The sequence below is a fragment of the Mytilus trossulus genome, chromosome 7 (assembly GCF_036588685.1).
Source record: "Mytilus trossulus isolate FHL-02 chromosome 7, PNRI_Mtr1.1.1.hap1, whole genome shotgun sequence".
Classification (NCBI taxonomy): domain Eukaryota; kingdom Metazoa; phylum Mollusca; class Bivalvia; order Mytilida; family Mytilidae; genus Mytilus; species Mytilus trossulus.
The window spans coordinates 25006373-25027015 of record NC_086379.1 but is presented as its reverse complement, the minus strand read 5'-3'; the positions used below and the strand labels follow the sequence as shown (position 1 = coordinate 25027015).

General features: G+C 30.3%; 1 protein-coding gene across 1 annotated transcript in view; it reads left to right on the top strand.

The window, feature by feature from the left end:
* LOC134726292 (zinc finger ZZ-type and EF-hand domain-containing protein 1-like) overlaps nucleotides 1-20643 on the top strand; it is a 78839-nt gene that overhangs the window by 36867 nt on the left and 21329 nt on the right. The window contains exons 28-57 of the mRNA XM_063590692.1: nucleotides 1044-1149; nucleotides 1770-1840; nucleotides 2535-2642; nucleotides 3625-3856; nucleotides 4393-4463; nucleotides 5014-5070; nucleotides 6231-6359; nucleotides 7047-7151; nucleotides 7498-7565; nucleotides 7931-8093; nucleotides 8371-8482; nucleotides 8861-8994; nucleotides 9469-9554; nucleotides 10453-10577; nucleotides 11272-11351; nucleotides 11967-12027; nucleotides 12384-12457; nucleotides 13633-13695; nucleotides 14791-14867; nucleotides 15228-15345; nucleotides 15720-15901; nucleotides 16150-16216; nucleotides 16613-16676; nucleotides 17056-17219; nucleotides 17542-17738; nucleotides 18055-18168; nucleotides 18791-18834; nucleotides 19272-19487; nucleotides 20145-20269; nucleotides 20559-20629. Coding sequence (XP_063446762.1) covers nucleotides 1044-1149; nucleotides 1770-1840; nucleotides 2535-2642; nucleotides 3625-3856; nucleotides 4393-4463; nucleotides 5014-5070; nucleotides 6231-6359; nucleotides 7047-7151; nucleotides 7498-7565; nucleotides 7931-8093; nucleotides 8371-8482; nucleotides 8861-8994; nucleotides 9469-9554; nucleotides 10453-10577; nucleotides 11272-11351; nucleotides 11967-12027; nucleotides 12384-12457; nucleotides 13633-13695; nucleotides 14791-14867; nucleotides 15228-15345; nucleotides 15720-15901; nucleotides 16150-16216; nucleotides 16613-16676; nucleotides 17056-17219; nucleotides 17542-17738; nucleotides 18055-18168; nucleotides 18791-18834; nucleotides 19272-19487; nucleotides 20145-20269; nucleotides 20559-20629 — 3284 coding nt within the window. The remainder of the gene's footprint in view (nucleotides 1-1043; nucleotides 1150-1769; nucleotides 1841-2534; nucleotides 2643-3624; nucleotides 3857-4392; nucleotides 4464-5013; nucleotides 5071-6230; nucleotides 6360-7046; nucleotides 7152-7497; nucleotides 7566-7930; nucleotides 8094-8370; nucleotides 8483-8860; nucleotides 8995-9468; nucleotides 9555-10452; nucleotides 10578-11271; nucleotides 11352-11966; nucleotides 12028-12383; nucleotides 12458-13632; nucleotides 13696-14790; nucleotides 14868-15227; nucleotides 15346-15719; nucleotides 15902-16149; nucleotides 16217-16612; nucleotides 16677-17055; nucleotides 17220-17541; nucleotides 17739-18054; nucleotides 18169-18790; nucleotides 18835-19271; nucleotides 19488-20144; nucleotides 20270-20558; nucleotides 20630-20643) is intronic.

The window sequence follows — 20643 nt, the reverse complement described above, 5'->3', positions numbered from 1 at the left end:
TATTAAATTGTTATAACTCTTTAATCTTATCATTTCTTTTATTGATTTGAAGAACTGCCTCAGGTTATTGAATTACATTCATCACTTGTCAAAAGTTGACATGGTTAATTAATAGCTTTCAACACACACCCGTAAACTCATTCATGTAAGACGATACACCTGCACAATATGACCTTTCACCTGGAAATATAGTTTCGTATACAAAATTACACTTCTTTCGGGTTTACACTTTCAGTATTAATGGTTACAATTTACAATTAAAAAATGTCAGGTCTTGATTCATTTACGTAGATAAGTTAAGAGTTGAACACAAAAAAGTCGGAATACGAAAATATTTGATACTTTAATCACACACTTTCAAAATGGCGCTTCGTTGTTTACCTGTTACACACGCGAATAATATTAAACACAATCGATCTTGGGAAGATTTCACTAGGTTTCAACTTGACTATTACGGTTTTACCATTGAAGGGTTCATCTTTCATTGATATTCAGGATTCAGGTACACTGTTGAGATGTAATGACACAAATTTGACCAAATCCGAAACAAAGCGGACATTCGATCAATGGCTGAATTTTATGCAAATTACTAAGTCAACACGGTTAAATTGTTTATTTTATTTAAAAAAATACAAAGAGTAGTCAAGAATACAGTTGGATTGTTTATTTTATTTCTAAATAATACAAAGAGTTGTCAAGAATACATTATAACATTGACAACACATGATGTTTCTGTTTCTTGGCCAAACCTCGTTCAACATCGTATCCGAACTCTGGAAAAAAAAGGTCATGAAATCCTATAGTACTGCATAGTCCGCACCCCTTCCATCAATTTTTATCTTTATTTTTATGAATTCTAAAACCCAGGTTGTTTCAGGTGAGCGATACAGGCTCTTGAGAGCCTCTAGTTCATGTTTCTTATGAATTTTTAACATCAGAAAGGTTCTGACATGGATTATTTTCAATGAAAATAAAATAAAACATTTATGTAATTTATCTTCTAGAATCATTTAGATAGTAATTTTTCTATAATTTTCTTACAGAAATGTGCAGAGGAGATGTTTGAACATTTCTGTAAAGTAATCGATGACTCTGCAGTAGTTAAGACTAGTAAGAAATACAGATTATGTAAACAGCTAATTGTAGAGGGTAAGTTACTTAATAATGACAAACAACATTAAGGATGTCTGCTTGTCATGTTTTGGAATTTTGTCAGATTTTCGAAATCCTCTGGTTTTATTCATTTGAATGCCTTTAAAATTTTTCCCCATGAACCCCCAATTTTCTTTTTATAAATCTCTTACATGTATAATTATAAGTCATTTGTAAAAGTCTTATAAAATTTTATTTATTTTTTTAATAGTATTTGAGAACTTTAACTGGTCAATGATAAAGCTATGAAAAATCAAGAGAGAAAATTTTCCCGCCAAAATTGCAATGGCTAATATCTCCTAAACAAGCACATGGACCCCTATATTTTTTTGCTATTTTGATTCCTCAATTTATTCCCTATCAATACATACTAGTTTTATGAAAAGTTATTTATTTTGAAAACTTAGCAGCAAACATCCTTAAATAGAGCTAAAATCTGGGAAGTCTTTACCACCCTCAGGTTAGATTTACAGTTACAGCATTTCATTTTTGAAAATTTTTACCCTCTTCCAAGTGTTTCTAGTATGTTTTATTGAATTTTATCTGTTGATTTATTTAAATGAATTTAAATAAAAATAAAAGAAGACTAAATGAGTGATGAATGTCCTCTTATTCAGGTGCAGCGATGTTTTTCCCAGACAAAGATGCCAGAAGAAAACAGCTGTTTTCAATGATGCACCATGTTGAGGTAACTTTATACAGATCTAATTTGACGTTTATCTTTTCTTGTTTAAGGTGGTACCTAACACTACAGGGAGATAACTCTGTAAAATCAGCTTAACGTTTTAATTACATTGTCTTTTAAGGGAATATTAATCTTCTCAATGATCAAAACAAGTGTTTGTCAAACTACTATATAACCAAGTGTAAATTTTCTGATAAAACGATTGGTTAAAATATTTTGAAATTTTTATACATTTGTCAAAGGGTCAAAGTAAATACTTTGTCAAAATTTTATGAAAATTAAACGAGCTAAATTAATTTTAGTTAAAGTGTTGGGTACCACCTTAAGAAATAAGAATTTGGTAATAATTGGTCTTTTTCCACCTGCACAACTTAAGTTAATTGTAGAAAACTTATAAAACTTTTTGATGTAATGATTTTGATGCAAAAATAGACCAATCTTATTTCTTCTTATATGGCTGACAATATTTGAAATATTTTATGTTAAGAGTCTATAATATTTTCTTGTTAAAACTTCTTTAGCAAACAACTTTATACACTTATTCAGAATTACATGTGAATCCTCATAACTTATGTTGTAAGAAAGTATGGACCAATCAGAACATTAAAAGAATGACCCATAATACAACACAATTTCTGAGATAGTCCTTTCAGTCATTTTACATCTTGAAGCTATAAAATATGTTTAATATTTACAGAATTTGTCTAAGTCTCCATCTGTGATGTTAGTATTCCAGTCTTTGTGTAGATTTTTCAGCTCTGTAGATCCCAGTGGTTTGTTAGAACTTCCAAACCATGTCAAAGAGGTAAGATAATTGTACTTCACTTTGTCCATATGTGACAGTGTCTTTTGAACTTGGATATTTACTTTTATTCAAAGAGGCAATAATTTACTTAAAGTAAAAGAGGCAATAATTTACTTAAAGTAAAAGAGGCAATGAGAAAGAAACTTTAACATAATGTAAATATCTTAAAAGTATAGTGATAATTCAAATAGGACAATTTTGCATTACCTCAGCAAAATTTTTTATCAATTAGAATGAATGATAGATCTTTATGTCAGCAGTGTATAATAATAAAGTTGTAAGATGTGTCTTGATTCAGAATTACAACCTGAATTTTAGGTCAATTTGACTTTTTGTTGACTTTCTCTTCCTAAGTACGAATATTAAAAACTACATTTATATGAATAAAGCAGATGTGATTTTTTTTTGTCAAAGAGATGGCAACCAAATGACACAAATAACCAAAATACATCTGAAGAAAACATACAAAGAAAGTCTTGTACAACACTTGTGTCTTTGGTTTGTAGAAAAATATAAATAAATCAAATCAGAAATGTATATACCATCAAAACAAAATTTTTCAAATAAAAGCAACCCTTTGAAATATAAGATAAAGCAACAAGAAAAATAGTTCTATATATGTCTCTAATTACTCAAGTCTAAATTGAAAACAAAATTCAAAGCTATGATTTCATTGGATAAAAACTGCAATTTGTATATCTGTGCATGCATAACAAATTTCTAAGGTAGAGGGGTCTAAAATACAGCACAAACAACATTTTCCAAAAGACCAAAAAAGTGAAAAAGCATATTTTAGCAAAACTCATTTGACCCTGAGGTCACACAACAGATGTTCTTTAACCCTGTGATTGCCAAATAAACTGATCACCAGATGTTTTAAAATGGATCTTAAATGTTAGTTCAAATATAACAATAAACTTGCGGCATAAAGCAACAAGAAAAAGAGTTCTATATGTAACCTATTTACTGATATATTTTTCAGGACTACAATTCTCAGGCTGTGTTAGATATAATGGAGACCATGCTTTCTGTGACCTACCATGAGTTTACAGATACGTTAGATACAGGGGAGTGTCATGAACAAGTGATACACCTCCTGGAGCTGGTATGTTCATTACAGACCAGTCTACTATCATGGTGCTGGTCACACATGTTAGAGGAAGAGACTCGAACAGACCTACAGAAAGAAAAAGTCATAGAAATAGCATACCAGTGTAAGTACTATTTACAGAGTAATGTCAGACATAGAAATAACCTACTAACATAAGTCTTATTAACAGTGCATTGGTCTCTGTGGTCAAGTGGTCTAAGTAGTTACTACTGTAATCATTAGCAAGTCAATACTGAGGTTGTGAGTTTGAACCCCGCTCAAGCGGGTACACTCGACTATAATCTTAATCAACTATGATTGTCAGTTTTCCTATTGAAGATCAGTGGTTTTCTACAGGCTCTCCAGCATCCTCCACCAAGAAAAAACTGGCCGCCACAAAATAGCCTAAAAGCTGTGCTTAAAGTTGGCATAACACAAAAAATCAAATCAAATGTTTACAGTAAATTTGTTCATAGGAATTCATTGCTTGTTACATGGTTGTATGTTTTATAGCAAACTTTTTATGGCTTATTATTTGATGGCATTATTTGATTTTCATTCAACTTGTCAGTTTCACTTTTACTCTTGTGAAACAGAATTTTGCATGTTTTGGAAATGAAAGTTGGTGATATAAATATTATGAATTATTTGATTTTGTAGATGCCATGTCTGTTGCTAAGAAAGGAACAAATGCTTGTAAACTGTTGTTAAAACAGTCAAAGGAGAAACTGGTAGGTAGATAACCTTAGATAACCTTTAGATAAGTAAAAGAATAAAGATTATTTTTGGTCATCTCAATAAGTTTGATTTTCTCACTTGAGCCAGTATGGCCAAAGTGAGAAAAGCAATCAATCTGAGATTACCAATGATAATCTGTTTAACACTATTTTACCTACAATTACATTGAAAACTGCATGTGCACCCTTAGTTTCTAGCAATAATATTTCATATCACTCTTCTTTGCTGTGAAAGGAAATTATCAGTCAGTAAGATTAAAGTAAGATTAAAGTAAACTAGCAATAATAATAATGTTTGTATTTATACCTGTGACTAAGTCTATAGGCTTTGTATCCTTTACAATCATACATTTGTTAAACCAGTTTTCCTGCAACTAGTTGCTTAAACTTTATCTAGAGCTGTTTAAAAAAATCTTTTTGCTTTCTGTCACCATTCTATGCAGGAGCTTAGGCTCCCTGTTCCAGCTTTTTTTTCAAAATAGTAGGATCTGCAGTGTAAATACCTGCAAATTATGTATAATCAATAGTACACTTTTATTTTCAGATGGAGTTTTTCAAGATTCCAAACTCTTCCTTCCTTGGAAACATTATCAGACAGTTGGTAAGACATACTTAAACTATTTTTAAACTTATAAAAATAAGATGATATGGCATTATAGCCTCTCCTCCTGAAACCAAATATAGAGAGCAACCAAAGCTCATTGTACTGTCTTCCAACAACAAACAAAACCCATACAGCACAGCAAGCCGTAAAAGGCCCTGAAATAACAAATGTAAAATAATTCAAACACGACAAATAATGGCCTGATTTATGTTCAAAATAAATAAATGAACAACAAATATGATATTCAGCAACAAGCAACAGCCACTGAATTACAGGCTCCTAACTACAGACAGGCACATACAAATATGGAAGGGTTAAGGTGGTATGGGTGTCTTCCTCCATCTTGGATTTAAAAAAAACATGAAACAAAGGTCCAGATTTCTTATCAACTTAGCAAAATTTAATGTAGGAATACAGATATTTAATGTGAATTTTCATCTAAAAGAACCAATTTATAAGAATATAACTGATAATTATTAATATTTTTGTAAATGTTGATTATTTTTTGTTGTTTCTAAAAAAAATTAAATTGGCATTTTAAGGGGAGGTTACTCTAAAACGATTCATTTTCTGAAGGATTCTACATGGAATTTTTCTATTTTGTATTTTAGCCGGAAAAAATATACGGTGACCCTATCTTTTCTTTTGATATTCTCAAAGCAATGTATGAAAGCAATCTTTTCCTTAAGTATATAACAATCCTATCATTTTGTTTAGTTTCTAATTACAAATTGGTGTTTTTTCCTGTGTAAACCATACAAAATGTGTCATTTTATTATGTTCTGTACCTTGAGAAAATGCGCAGTGACCTATCATTTTTATTATATTTTTCAACATATATCAATAGATACTACGTTTTGGCAAAGTATGAACAAATTCTATCATTTTTATTTTAGACTCCCATACCACCTTAAGCATGTATATATGATCATATATATTGCAAATTACTGGGTACTGATAATGTTAAGTTCTTCATGTTACAGTCAGGAGACAATTGCATTGTTTTTAAATTTAGTTTTTACTATAGGAAAGTACTTTCCATATATTTGACTGGCACAAATTGAACATGTAATTTTTGTTTTGAGCTCTGATCCAAGTTTATTTTATTACTGATACATATTTGTAATTTTGTTTAATGTTGACTTTTGTGATAACAGATAATGATGCTGACCTACATCTGTGATTATTGTGGATCAACAGCTAGGGTGGTGCTAATTCACAGTTTCCAACATCTTGTCCTTGACCTCAATGACCTTGCTAAAATGCTTCCTGAAATATTTCCAAATGTAAGTTGTCATACTTATTTCTGAAATATAAGTTTTTTTGCTCTTCTGCTGTAAGGTGATTGTTATTTATTTGCATGTTGTCAAACTTTAAAAAAAAACAGTCTTACTCTGGATTTTTTATTTTTTCCAAAAAAAAGTGTTTTGTCGCCAGTATGTAGACTTTTAAAAGCAAAACTGTATAAAGACTAAAAAAGGAAATTTTTTTGACAATACCATGAAATTTATTATCCATGATTAATAATTTTTTTCTCCAATAAATAAATATAAAATAAATATCCAGGACAATAAATGAATCCACAGTATTTGAGGCAGATAATGAGCAATATAAATTTGAAGAAGTGGTAGAAGAGGCAAAGAGACAACTCCCCATGCAAGTTTTGTCTAATTTCACTGAACATACCAGGAGAACTCATAGATTTAGTGTTATAAAGAACTACAATAAAGGTCAAAGATGAAAAATTTCCGAACGATGACCTCAGTTGTGATTGGTTTTTGGTTGCTGAATTCTTGTACATTGTATAACAAAAAGTTCATGTAACAAAAATAATCACTTTTGTTTTTAAATAGATTATTATTTTTTAATGCATTTACTTAAATATCTACACTATTAATTATTTCATGAACTAAGAAAAACTTTATATTTGTTCTGGATATTTTACATCATTAATCAATAAAATGTTTTTTCAGATAACAAGTGATCATTGGTCAACTGTCCAGACAGATGACATTGTACTAAGGACATGGGAAGTGGAGTCATCACATAGTTACCATAACAATGAACATGAAACACAGGTATATTTCTAGTATAGTTGATAACTTAAATCATGGGTTATGGAGATAAATACCTTGTATTACCAGAACGTAAGAATTTTTTTTTTGATAATGTACAGGCGAAGCTTTCAAAATTTAAAATTCTGAAAAAAGCTTCAGTTACATTTCAGAAAAGGTAATTTTTTCAAAAATGTAGATTTTTGTCAAGCCTTCGACTTTTGTCGAAAAAGATTCTACATTCTGCAGAACCTTAACAAGTTTTCCTGAAATAGAGGTAGCTGTAGCTTGTTTTGCACCTTTTAGGAACTTATTAACAATGGGAGATAAAAAAAATGCTCTGTATATTCATAACTATTCTTGTTTTCAGGTATTCAGTTGTCCAGGAGCTAACAGATTCATCATAGATTTTGATCCAAGATGTGAAACAGAAAGAAGGTAAACAAATTGTACTCTCAGCATTGTGTTTAAAATTATGTTTATGCAAGTACCAACTTTAAATATCAGCATTGAAACCTTTTTGTATTGAATTGGGAGAATGATCAGTACTGACTTTCACATAATAAATGCATCTTTTTCAAATACAAATTAATAGTTATATTCCAGCAAAATGTTACTGGATGATGTAAAAAAAATTTGGATATATGTAATTCCATGGAGATGTGGTTTAAAATTTATTACAGAAAGGTCTTTTCAAAATTTGCTTACCTTTACGAACTACAAAAAGTCAAGAAACTTATACCCTTCAAGTAATGATAATTGTATAGAATGCCATAAAATAATGACCATCTTTTGTTATGTAGGTATGACTACTTGATGTTTACTGATGCTACTGGTTACCAGATGAAGTTTGATCAGCGGGTTGGCTCTAACAAATGGCCAAGACAAGTCCAGTTTACAGGGCCACATGTTCACTTCCTGTTTCATTCTGATAACAGTAATACAGAATGGGGATATAAATTTAAAGTAAGACATCTGTTAAACCAAATGGTTTATAAAACTATTTTGCAATGATTTTATTTATTCATTGTATTTTTGGTGGGTTTTTTTTCTTCTAAAATCATCTTCAGCATGCTTCAAGTTTAACAGATTTGTCAATTTTATTATCGTTATACATATATCAGTAATTGTAATATTATAATCATCATCAAATTTTTAATTATGATTTCAGTCAACCAAAGATAAAAGAAAACCACACAATTTTACTCAACATCTACTTTGATACATAGTTTTAATGTTACAGGTGACAGCTAGAGGAAGTCCTGATGTACCTTTATCATGGCCTTTTGACTTACAGCTTAGTCTAACAAAATTAATGGGTCGTCTGTGTGGAGCAACCTTAGCTTCCAACTCACGTAAGATGCTGTTTTTAACTTTTTATAAATTTTATTTAATCATTTATTACTTTTCCTAGTTATTTTTAGTTAGTTAGAAATGTATTTATTACTACATCATTATTAATAAGCTGCATTTTCTAATCATTTTAAGCTTCAGGATAATTATAGAATTCTTGTATTATTGGATGAAATGCAAGTCATATCCACCATATCATTTACTTGTTCATATTTTAACGAAAAACCACCCAATTTAATGTGGAATGAAATGAAAAATGAAAATTTCAATAGCTATGAAACACAAAATTTAAGATCCCAGGAAATGACATTTTTTTCTAAAAACCCATCAACAAATTCTTGTTTTTCTTTGTTTCATGTTAATTACTCTTTGTTTTACAGAGGCTGTTAAGACCTTGGCTATTGGCCCAGAGGACACTGCTGAACAAGATGTGTTACGGAGTGAACTCTGGACAACTCTGTTTAGAGGGGGATATATGATAGGAAAACTTCAACACTCATTGTCAGGAAAATTTGTAAGTTATTTGCTTAGAAGTATATAACAAATGTATAAAACTAAGAAAATGTGATATGGTAACCAGCAGCTATCCACAAGACCAAAGGATGAAGGTATAACTAGAGGTAACCATATGGCCTTCAACATGGATCAAAACCCATACCATTTAGTAGGCTAAAAAATTCCCTGACATGACAAAATGTAATATATTCAAATGAAAAAACAATGTCTTGAATAAGCCCAAAAATAATTTTACAAAAAAATATGACAGACCTTATCCCTCGCACTGCACATTCTATGGATCCTTTGATTAGGGTATTATTTCCATAAATTCTGACATATTTATTGATCGTGTATGAATTTTCTCCTTTATCAATAGTGATATCCATGTAATATTAACCAGACAAAAATGTGATTATTTTGGCAGCCAATATTTTAGTGAATATAAAAACTAAAATATGAAAAATATTTAATTTTTTTCCATATTTTTCAGCAAGCAGAATCATCAGGAAGTGTGCTAGAGTTTCTGTTGGAAGTAATTGACAGGAAAGAAGGGGCTCCACTCAGGCTTATTGAAAAGTAAGTACACTATTAGATATACCTGTTATTCTATTTTATTTACTTGAAGATATGTTAAGATCTGAATAGCCATTTAACAATTTGTATAGATATAAAAAGATGTGGTATGAGTGCCAATGAGGCAACTCTCCATCCAAGTCATAATTTGTAAAAGTAAATGATGATAGGTCAAAGTATGGTCTACAACAGCAAGAACCAAACAACAAGCTATAAAAGGCCAGAAAAAAATGACTTGTGAGAAACCATTCAAATGAGAAAACCAACAGTCTAATCTATACAAAAAACAAGAAACACTTATGAACCACATCAACAAACAGCAACTACTGAACATCAGGTTCCTGAATTAGGACAGGGGCAAACATATCCAGCGGGTTTAAACTTTTTATATATATATCTAAATTTGTCTTAGGGTTAGTGAGGTAGACAATTACAGTTCCACTCTTGTGCGATGCTTTATCACTTTGTATGGTTCATCACTGTATTTAACAGCAATAACATGACAGTGAAGTATAGTAGGAACTGGTGACACTTTCAAGCACCTGGGTTCTCTCTAGTTAATTGTGTATCTCAAGTTTTGTTGGTACTGTTGTTAATCTTTTGACTTTTTTCTTTTTGACCAAGGTTTTTTCTGTTTTTTTTGTTAATTTGTGATTTTTCAATGCCCCTTGGTATATTCTGCCAATTTCCCCCATTAATCCTGCCAAGTTATGAATAAATTGTCCTGAATGGACACACACATTAAGATGTTAACAAAGACATATTCTGACTTAAGACGACAGATATCTACTGTGTTATGTTGTAATTTTTATTTTGTGAATATTCAAAAACCCTTCTTTTTATTTCAAAACTTGACAAATTGAATAGCAAAGTCACTTATATTACAATTATTTGTAAAAAGGTGTCGAGACCATAACAAAGGACTACAAGTTGGAGGAGAAACTATAGAGAATGCTGTCATTGCAGTGTTTACTTCCCTTATATGGCATACACAACAACTCAGAGAAGATTTACAGAAATATATAGGTAGGTTACTATAGTTACACAACAATTAAAAGATATACAGAAATATATAGGTAGGTTACAGTGGCTGCTCAACAACTTTAATGATCTAATTAAATATTTTGTTGATATATAAAAAAAAAGATGAAACAACCATAGGTCTCCATACGACCTTCAACAATGAGCAAAGCCCATATCACATAGTCAGCTTTAAATTGCCCGAAATGTAAAGGTAAAACAATTCAAACAAGAAAACTAAAGACCTAATTGATGTACAAAATAAGAGAATGAAAAACAAATATGTTACACATAAACAAACGACAACCACTGAATTACAGGCTCCTGACTTGGGACAGGCACATACTTTCAAATAATTACAATAGTCATACAACAAGCAAGAGAGAGAGGATATACTAAAATATACTAGTTAGTTACCTTGGTTACACAACTGTGAAAACATTACAATAATATATTGGTAAGTTTACAAGATGGGCAACATTTTAGAATTATTTTAGTATGAGGTCAATAACTTAGAGAAAGTTTATAAATACATTTTCAATTAACTTTGCAATAATAGATCGGTTATCCATTGGAGATTATTGTGTTTCAGATGGTTCATTTGGATATTTTTTGATTATTTATTTCACCTGTATTGGTTGAGGATATTTTTTTTAATGATTGTGCATTTACAGTTAAGTTTGTTTAATTTTAATTTTAGCTGTATCCATTGGAGACCATTGTGTATCAGACGGTATATTACATGCTTATTCCACAGCTGAGTCCATCAGAATGCAATTGGTATGTATTTTGTTGCAATATGCAGAAAGCAGAGATATACAAAATTAATCTACAACAATGTGATTTTAAAGAAATAGTAATAAGCACTTCAACAATTAATTTTCATTCTAAAAAAAAAAGAAGATGTGGTATGATTGCCAATGAGACATGTACAACTCTCCACAAGAGACCAAATTAACACAGAAATTAACAACTATAGGTCACCGTACATCCTCCAACTATGAGCAAAGCCAGTACTGCATATAAGGCCCCGAAATGACAAAGTAAAACAATTCAAACGAGCTAACTATAAATGGATTAATTTATGTACAAAAAGGAAAGAAAACAAATATGTAACACATAAACAAACGACAACCGCTGAATTACAGGCTCCTAACTTGGGACAGGCACATACATACAGTGGTATAACAGTACAACATAAGTACATTAGTCTTTCATCTTTCAGCAATGATTTAAAAATTACTTTTTGAACAAATGTAATATTTCCCCAGACATTTGAAATGTAGTTATTATGTATTGTGTATCAGGAATTATAGACAAACATTAGCTTGCATTAACAGAAATGATTTCCCTGTGTCTAAAATTTCTTTTACATGCTATAATTTCTTTTGATAGCTACAACTTAAACAGAAAATAGCTGCAGCAGAAAAAGAAGAAGAAAATGACGAGGAACCTGGTAATTGTTCAGACCAATGATAAGATTTAAAAGAAAATAAGTGAACAAAAATCATGTTTGTAGTTTCTTAAAGGTCTGAAGATGCACACTGTCCTAAATAAACATTTTTTACTTAGTGTAGAGTTCCAGGTAGCAGTATGGACGGCTGTAATAATTGCCAACATTCAAATGACTTATCTCCACTTTCATTTATAAGTTAAAAAAAAATTTAAATCAAGGTTGTTTGAATATTTGATATCTTTTTAGCCCTAATTGTCACCTTACATTAGCAAACATTTTTTTTACTTAACCCTCAATCTATTTAACCCAAACAGTGCAAAAACAATATTTACATAGAAGCATATATATTTTTGCAGCATTGGTATGTAAAGATAAGGCTATGTACCTGTTGAAGTTTGCTGGTTTAACAAAGATCCAGTTAAAAAATGAGGTGAGTAATAGCATTAATCGTCTTTTAATAGCACTATTAGGTTATTTAAGAAATAATTCATGGGGGCTTGAATATATCGTGATTTTACCACGGGTTGGCCCTTTATGACAAATATTTTACCCTGAGCGATAGCGAGGGGTAAAATATCGGCATAAAGGGACAACCCGTGGTAAAATCTAGATATATTCAAGCCCCCATGAATTATTTCGATTCTAATAGGACAAATACGGCAATTATTTTGGATCGAAGCGCTCTAGGTGATGGCATTATTTGCCGTTCCAATATATAAACGCACTATTAAATTGACGTAAAATAACGGAGCAAACTGAATAAATGATGATGCTTAAACTATTTATGATAACATAATTAGATAATTTTAGATTAATCTAATTATTATTGTACTTATATGTCTCATATGTATACAAAAACGGCTAATATAACTCATTTTAGCATCATTTGTTAACGTTTCCTTGTTGTGATGATTTTCCGTTTCACAAGCGTGTATTTTCCCGTAAATTGCTTATATTCTGACGTCATTGTTCTATGACGTCGAGTCGCTCATTCATTAAAAAACATATGACGTGGGGGTACAATGGGAACAGCCCATGAAATATATTCATATTTTACCACGGGTGTGTACTCAAAGCGTTTGAAGGACGTCATGTTAGAATGTATTATTTACTATGCACATGTAAGTTATAGTCCCGCTTTGAAAAAGTGGGGGGTATACTGTTTTACCTCTGTCTGTCCATCCATCCATCAGTCTGTCCCATGAATATTTTCAGGAACTACAATACAAGGATTTCTGAAATTTGGTTTCAGGGGTTATATAAGTCACCTATACTGTCTGATGCGTTTTCAGATTCAACACTCAACAAATTCCTGTTTACCGAAATATTTGGGCGGATGTTTCATTAGTGAGCAGGAGCACACAGTTTCACTTGTTTTTACTCGGTTTGAAGTGTTTTTAAAAAAAAAAATCTGTTTTTTAAAGGTTTATTAATTTTAGTTACAAAAATTACAGGTTAATTCATGTTTAATACCAAATCAAATAGTTGTGTTTAAAGAAATTTTCAATATATATTTATTAAAGTAAATGATGTTTTGAAATGAATCGATGAGGAATAATTTTATAAGAATGGGGAACACTGACTGAATATATTTTGAATTAACAGATGAGATCTAAAGCAGCAAAGCAGTGGAAGAAACTTTCTAACAAGAAAAATGAAAAAATTAAGGTATGATTTACCTCAATATTTCTCAATATACATTAACGGGTGGAATAACATCAAGAAATGATTGGTTGTGCAATCTTTGTGAATCAAGAGACGTAGGTGATGAATATCAGTATATTATGTCATGTAATGCTTTACATCAAGAAAGGCTGTCTTCAGAGGTTGCTACCACACTATTGTACTCTTCGTCCGAATATTATACAAATACAGCCTTTGTATGAGGTCGATACAAGGATATATTGACCTGAAAGAAGTATATTGACTGAGGACGAAGTCCGAGGTCGATATACTTCTTTGGGTCGATATATCCTGTATTGACCTCATACAAAGGCTATATTTGTTATATTATTTATTTCCGACCATATTTGTATCAAAATCGTCATTTAGGATTATTGGAATTTTATAGATATTACATTGTCTCCTTGACAGTAACAACATATTAGTTGTTATTTCATTTACCCTTTTTATTTTTTACATCTAATGTATTTAAAGATTTTTTGTCAAATTATCGATGACAGATATCATGTGTTATAAAACATTAAACAATATTTTGAAATTCATTACATTAAATTAAATTAAATTATACGAATTAATAATATTTTTAAATATCAACAATTGATGAGCTCTAATAATTATATTGTTCTTGAAAAACTATGTTGATTTATAAATATTATAAATGTGAGGGTCACTCCTCCTGGTTAGTTTGTAATTTAATGTTTATGTTTGTATTGTTCACATGTGCTTTAATATTAAATGTAATTGTTTATACATATATATTCTCTGTAACTTTGTAATTTGTAGTTAATGAGAAATAAAATTCATTCATTCATTATTAGTAGTCTAAAGATTTAAAGGTGAGTGAAGGAAATATCTGTTTTTCAATGTAGACATAGTGAACTATTTTACTTCATATAAACATGTTAATATCCCAAGTCAGAAACCTAATCATTGGTTGTCTTTTCTCATATGTAAATGGTTTTTTTTCACTTTAAATTTTTTTGACTTGTTTATGATTTTGTATAGTTTATTCTTGTGATGTGCTATTGTATATTTCATCTTTTTTTAATTCATATTTAAAGTAATATTTTAATATTAAAGCTGGATGTCACAGACAAATACCCATCCTTTAGACTGGTGTTAGAATTTGTACAGGATCCAGCATGGACCACAGAAAGGTTTGTTATAAAGTTGTTTTTATATAAATAAAGTAAAAGAGAAACAAAATCTTGTCAATAAAAAGAGAAACATGATTGTAAATGTTTGCATTCAGTTTAATTTAAATTTACCACTTATTTTGTAACAGGTTTTTTTTATGTTTTAATACAGTACTGGTAATGAGCTGATTATGTATTTACAGTTTCACCAACATTTAGTCAAGCAAGCTCCCTTTTAAAGTCTTATATAAAGTAATATACTGATTATATATTTATTTAACATCTCTTAGCAAACATGCCCCAATTTTGTTTTGAGCTCTATAATGTTTATAGAAGATATTTGTTAAAAATAAAATGGCCATTTATTTTGTGTTTTTACAGAGTGAATAGAATGATTCAGGAGAGAGTAAACCATGCCAAAGCTGTATCAGATGTTTATTCCTTTACAGCAGAATTCCTCAGGATTCACTGTCTATCTGTCTCAAATGGAATTTTTCAGGTATGTTGGCAATAAGTACAATACAACTTAGTATATTGAATCTAAAAGCAAATTGTATGAATGAAAATACCTAACATTGCTTCTATGGCAAGGCCACTCTCAGATTATTGATTTAAGTTACTTTTTTCTTGTTCAACTCAGCAACCTTTACTTTTTTCTTGTACAACACAGCAACCTTTACTTTTTTCTTGTACAACACAGCAACCTTGACTTTTTTCTTGTACAATACTGCAACCTTTTTTTTCAAGTCCAATCTTTGACTATGGGTAACTAATTTTATAATGAATAATGTTTCTGCTCAGTCTTATTAAAGCAGGAGACTACTTTGCTTTAAAACAAATCAGTATCCATAGAAAACTTTTATTTATTTTCAGATACCAGCTGTGCTATTCTTCCAAGAATTATTGTCCTATCAGGATGGCTTTGCTAAACACTATGCTGATGGATTAGATGGTTGTGGTTTACAACAAGAGGCTAAGGTCAGACAAGCTTATTACCAGCTGATCAGAAGATTGTCTGAACCCTTTCATAATCTACACAAGCATGAGTTAGACAAGTAAGTAACACATAAATCTCAATTTAGAGTTATTGGTACATAGTTTTTTTGCATTATCATTTGTTGTAACACTCCCTTAATTACTGTTTATGTCCATCTACAGATTTTAAATTTTGAGAATGTAATTCTTGCCATTTTGGTCACATTGAAATTAAGAAATACATGTAGAAAGAAAAGAATCATTAAGAAATGTAAAATCAGCCAATGAAATACAATATTCAAATAAGAATTACAACCTATATTTACAGGAAGATAATGCCAGCTTATGAGTTCATTCAAGCATGTCTGTTACATCTGCTAGATATGGAATGGCAGGTAGGTCTTTGTACTCAGATAAAAGTTTAAAGTTCTTTTTTGTTGAGCCATTTGAGAATTAAACCTTTAAAACAACACCTAAACCGTTCTTCTCGTTAACCTCTGCAAACAATTTACAGTGATTCATTTTTTTAGAAATATTTACAAATGCATCATGAATTTGATGAAGATTAATTTCCATAGTTCTTTTTTGCAATTACCAAGTACACTTGTTTATTTGATAGTGTTGAAATCTGACATCCAGTTGTTCAAATAATAGTAAAATGCCACAACAGAAATTCATTTTACTGAAGTTTTATGGTATAATTTTCATTACAATTCCAGTTTGTATTATAGGTCCAGTGTTTATTGATAATTAATGGGATATTTGATACTATTTAATTTGATTTTTTGTAGGCCTATGATCTGACATTTGTTACAGAAACTAAGTTACCCTCTCTGTACTTAGATGTAGCTAAAGGTATGGTTAACAAATAACTTCATGAGAAATTTATTATTTTTAACATGCTTTAATGTTTCCTGTCATCCAAGCTTTAGCAGTATAAAATAAGGACATAATTTTTTAAAGACATGAAGATATTAACCTGCAATATCATTTTTTTACTCAAGAAGTTTCTTAACGGGCACTTCTAAAAACATAGGGCTAGTCATATCTGCTTATATTAATTTAAAATTTTCTTTTTGGAGAATGCAGTTAATACACTTTTTTCTATGATACACTCATACATTTTCAATAGGACAAAATATTACTTTTCAAAAACAAACAATGAATAATCTGTAAAGTGGACAGTTTGAACCACCAGCAGATAGATTATATTAAATTTATTTCATATTCTCAGAAACCGTAAAGATGAGGGATTGTATGGTAGACCATCAGGACGAGGACAATCAGTTGAAGGAGTATGAGAAGTTTATCAAGTGGTTTGAGGACTGCTCCTCTGGCTTTGAGGAGTGGTATGAAAAAAACAAAGTGGATGATCCAAAATTTAAAGAGGAAAAAAGGGTAATTTGGACTTTTCTTTATTTTTAAGAATAAATAAATACTGTCATGTAAATTTTCCCTTTTATATTCAGAGCATATGTAATTTTTTTTGCCTTTGATAAGCCCTACAATTTGTAAAGCTTACATGCTTTTATTATAAATATGTATAACCATGTATAAATATAAATATGTATAAGTATGTTTATTTTTTAGGGGCACTCTACTTTCATCAAATTTAGAAGTGAACTCCTTGGGAATGAATTTTATAGTTATTATCAGGGGGAGAGACTTAAACACATTTTAGTTCTTTAATTACAATTATGTTTTTTATATTTCTTAATAGCAAGTTCAGATGTTTGTTGCACGGTTTTGTGACCTACTTGAGGTGGAGATATCTTGTGATGGTTGTGGTGTGACACTACCTGGCAGAAGATACAGATGTTTACAGTGTAGTGATATGGATCTTTGTGCCACATGTTTTGCTGGGGGAGTAAAGCCAGAAGGTGATCATACAGATGACCATGAATTTGTTCATCTGGTGTAAGTACTGCTTAAGGATTTTTATGCCCCGCCTGTCTGCTCACCTGTCTGTCCCGCTGCATGTTAAAGTTTTTGGTCAAGGTAGTTTTTAGTGATATTTAATGCCAAATTAGAGATTTCACCTCAATTTCATGGTCCACTGAACATAGAAAATGATTTTACGTATATACCAGCTAATGTAATAACTCTAAAGCATCTATATAGGATTCTTGATTTTATTGAAACTAGTTTCATTATTGAAAAAAATATAGGACTGCTGTTTTTATGAAATATCTATGTAGGTTACCAAAAAATATGTTTTATAAATGTTTTACAGATATAAGTGTAACATGTGCCAAGCCTTTATAGTGGGTACCAGAATACATTGTAACCAGTGTGAAGATTTTGACCTTTGTATTGGCTGTCATAACAAAGGATCTTTTCCAAAAGAGTAAGTTTGTTCAGATTATGTCATTCTATTCAATAATAATCAAAGTGAAAAGTTTTGAAATAGTTACTCTAACAATTGATCACAAAAGTGGTACAAGAATATTCATATCATGCACTTCTAAGGTATTGTCAAGTGGTTTATTATGATATAGTTTAGATATGGAGATTTCAAAGACAAAACTTGTATATTTTAGTGGTTATTTTCACAGTTGTCTTGTAGTTGTGTCATGTCAATATTCTACTACAGTAACTGTTAATTCAGAAATTATGAATTTGTTTTTATTATTGCAAAAAAATGTGACATGGTTATAATAGCAATAATTTGAACTCGCACTTCAAATTAATGATATGAATACATGTACAGGATTTTCCTGAATAGTGCAAAAATTTAAATTGCATTAATTAATGCAATAATAAATGCGTTCAATAATTTCTGAATTTACAGTATACTGTTATGATATGCAAATTATAAGAAAGAGTATAGATATTTGCTTTACTAATTCAAATAAAATATTGCTAATTTGTGTCAAAAGCAAATTTTAAGACTTAGAAGACAATCTTCAAATTTATATACCTTTCACATTATTTGGAATTGGGAGATAAATATTTATTTTTAATTTCAGACACAATACTGATCATGATATAACAAAGTTTCCAATGATTAAATGTAAGTAACTTTGTTACAAAATTATTGTAAAAAAGGGTACTTCAAAAGCCATAATAATGGTAAAACGTATGGCCAAAAGAAAGATTACAGAAATGCATCACTCAACACGACAAATAACAGAAATCCAAAGATTGAGCAACAAATCCCTGCTAAATCCATTATGATACAGTTATATTTTATAGGGAATCACACTGTATCATTGTAAATATATTTATTTTTGAGTCAAGGATTTTGAAAATACAATACATGTACATGTATAAAGGCTCTCACATTGTATAATTGAATGACTTGATATGCATCATGATCGTGGTTGTGCATTCATTTGAAATACTTTGCAGTTAAGTTTGCCTATTATTTCTTTTTCTTATTACGATACAAGTTTTTAAGTTCAATTAATGTTTAATTCTTTTCTGATCATAATATTCTTCCTTTTTCAGTAAAGACATCCCAAAGTTCTGACTCTATGATACAAGCCTACATACACCAACATGTATGGCTGCTGTTTACAGTACAAGCTTTAGCTACAGGTGATATAATCCATAATAATAATCAGTATCCTGACCCAGATTATATCAAGTTAGCAGCCCAGTTACAGAGTCAGTGTATAGATGCTGTCACTCACTGTCTTCAACAAGTACCAGATGATGCTGAAGGTAAAAACGAAATTCAGTAATTAATTGTGAGTTCTCTCAAATTTGTAATTAGTGGCTTTCGTTTGTTGGGATATACAAGTACCAAGTCACGTCCATTCTGTGTAGTATTTGTATCTAAATTTAAAATTTCTTTGGCTACATCAATTATATTTTTGATGTGATGCAATAAGATGAATTTTGCTGAAAACTTTCATTTTTGTTCACTGAATCCATTGTTGCCTTTTTCTTTTTAATTTCCTATTTTATTTTGAAAGCCCAAGAGAAGACCCCTCCAAAGACATTGTATTTTCTCCTCCTTAGAAAGCATTTTTCAGCAACAACACTCACTGCCTTGAAATTTATCTCATGTTCTTTATACAGTAATTTGCTTTATGACAATTTTTGTCTCCTAGGTGATTGCTTTAGTCAGAAATAAAATTAAAAACCTTATACAAACTTTTAAGAGCTTATATATCCCAAAAGGACCAAAAGTACAGTCAAAGCCAAAACAAGGAATTAGAGTTATGCACGAGGTATACACATAGAATGACTAATTTCTAGCTTTAAGTTTTGAGTGAGCTTTATGTAACAATTTGATAAGGAATGACATTTTGTAATATGAAAGTATTGGTTTTGTTATAGTAGTTTTAACTTTACAGGACTTGTTTATTGTTTTAGATGGAAGTAAAGATATCTTACAGGAAGGGAGGTCACTAGAACAGCGACAAGAGGAAGCTTTTGCAATTCACTCCCAGGAGAGGGTTATGGGATTACTTGGAGCTATGATACCAGCAGATTCAAAGGTGTGTATTCACATTTGTCTGAATTTAGTTATCATAATAAATGTTTCAAAAGTCTTAACTTAAATTTTGAAAAAAGATAAAGTTGTTTTAAAAATATATATAATGGTATATAACTCAAAGATATTGCTTCATGTGTGAAAATTTACAAATACATTGAAGTTCTTGAAAAAAAAAAAAAACTTTTCCCCAATCCACTAATTGGTCTACAACAAATGTCTGTTTTACTTGTTAGTTACATTGAAAATATACTAACAAAGTGATATGAATCCTTCATTTTATATTATTCCAGAGTACACTTCCAGGTGTGACGTTTAATTTCTCAACAGTTGAGTTTATACAGTTACTCTTCAAAATAGCTAAGTGAGTATAGAATA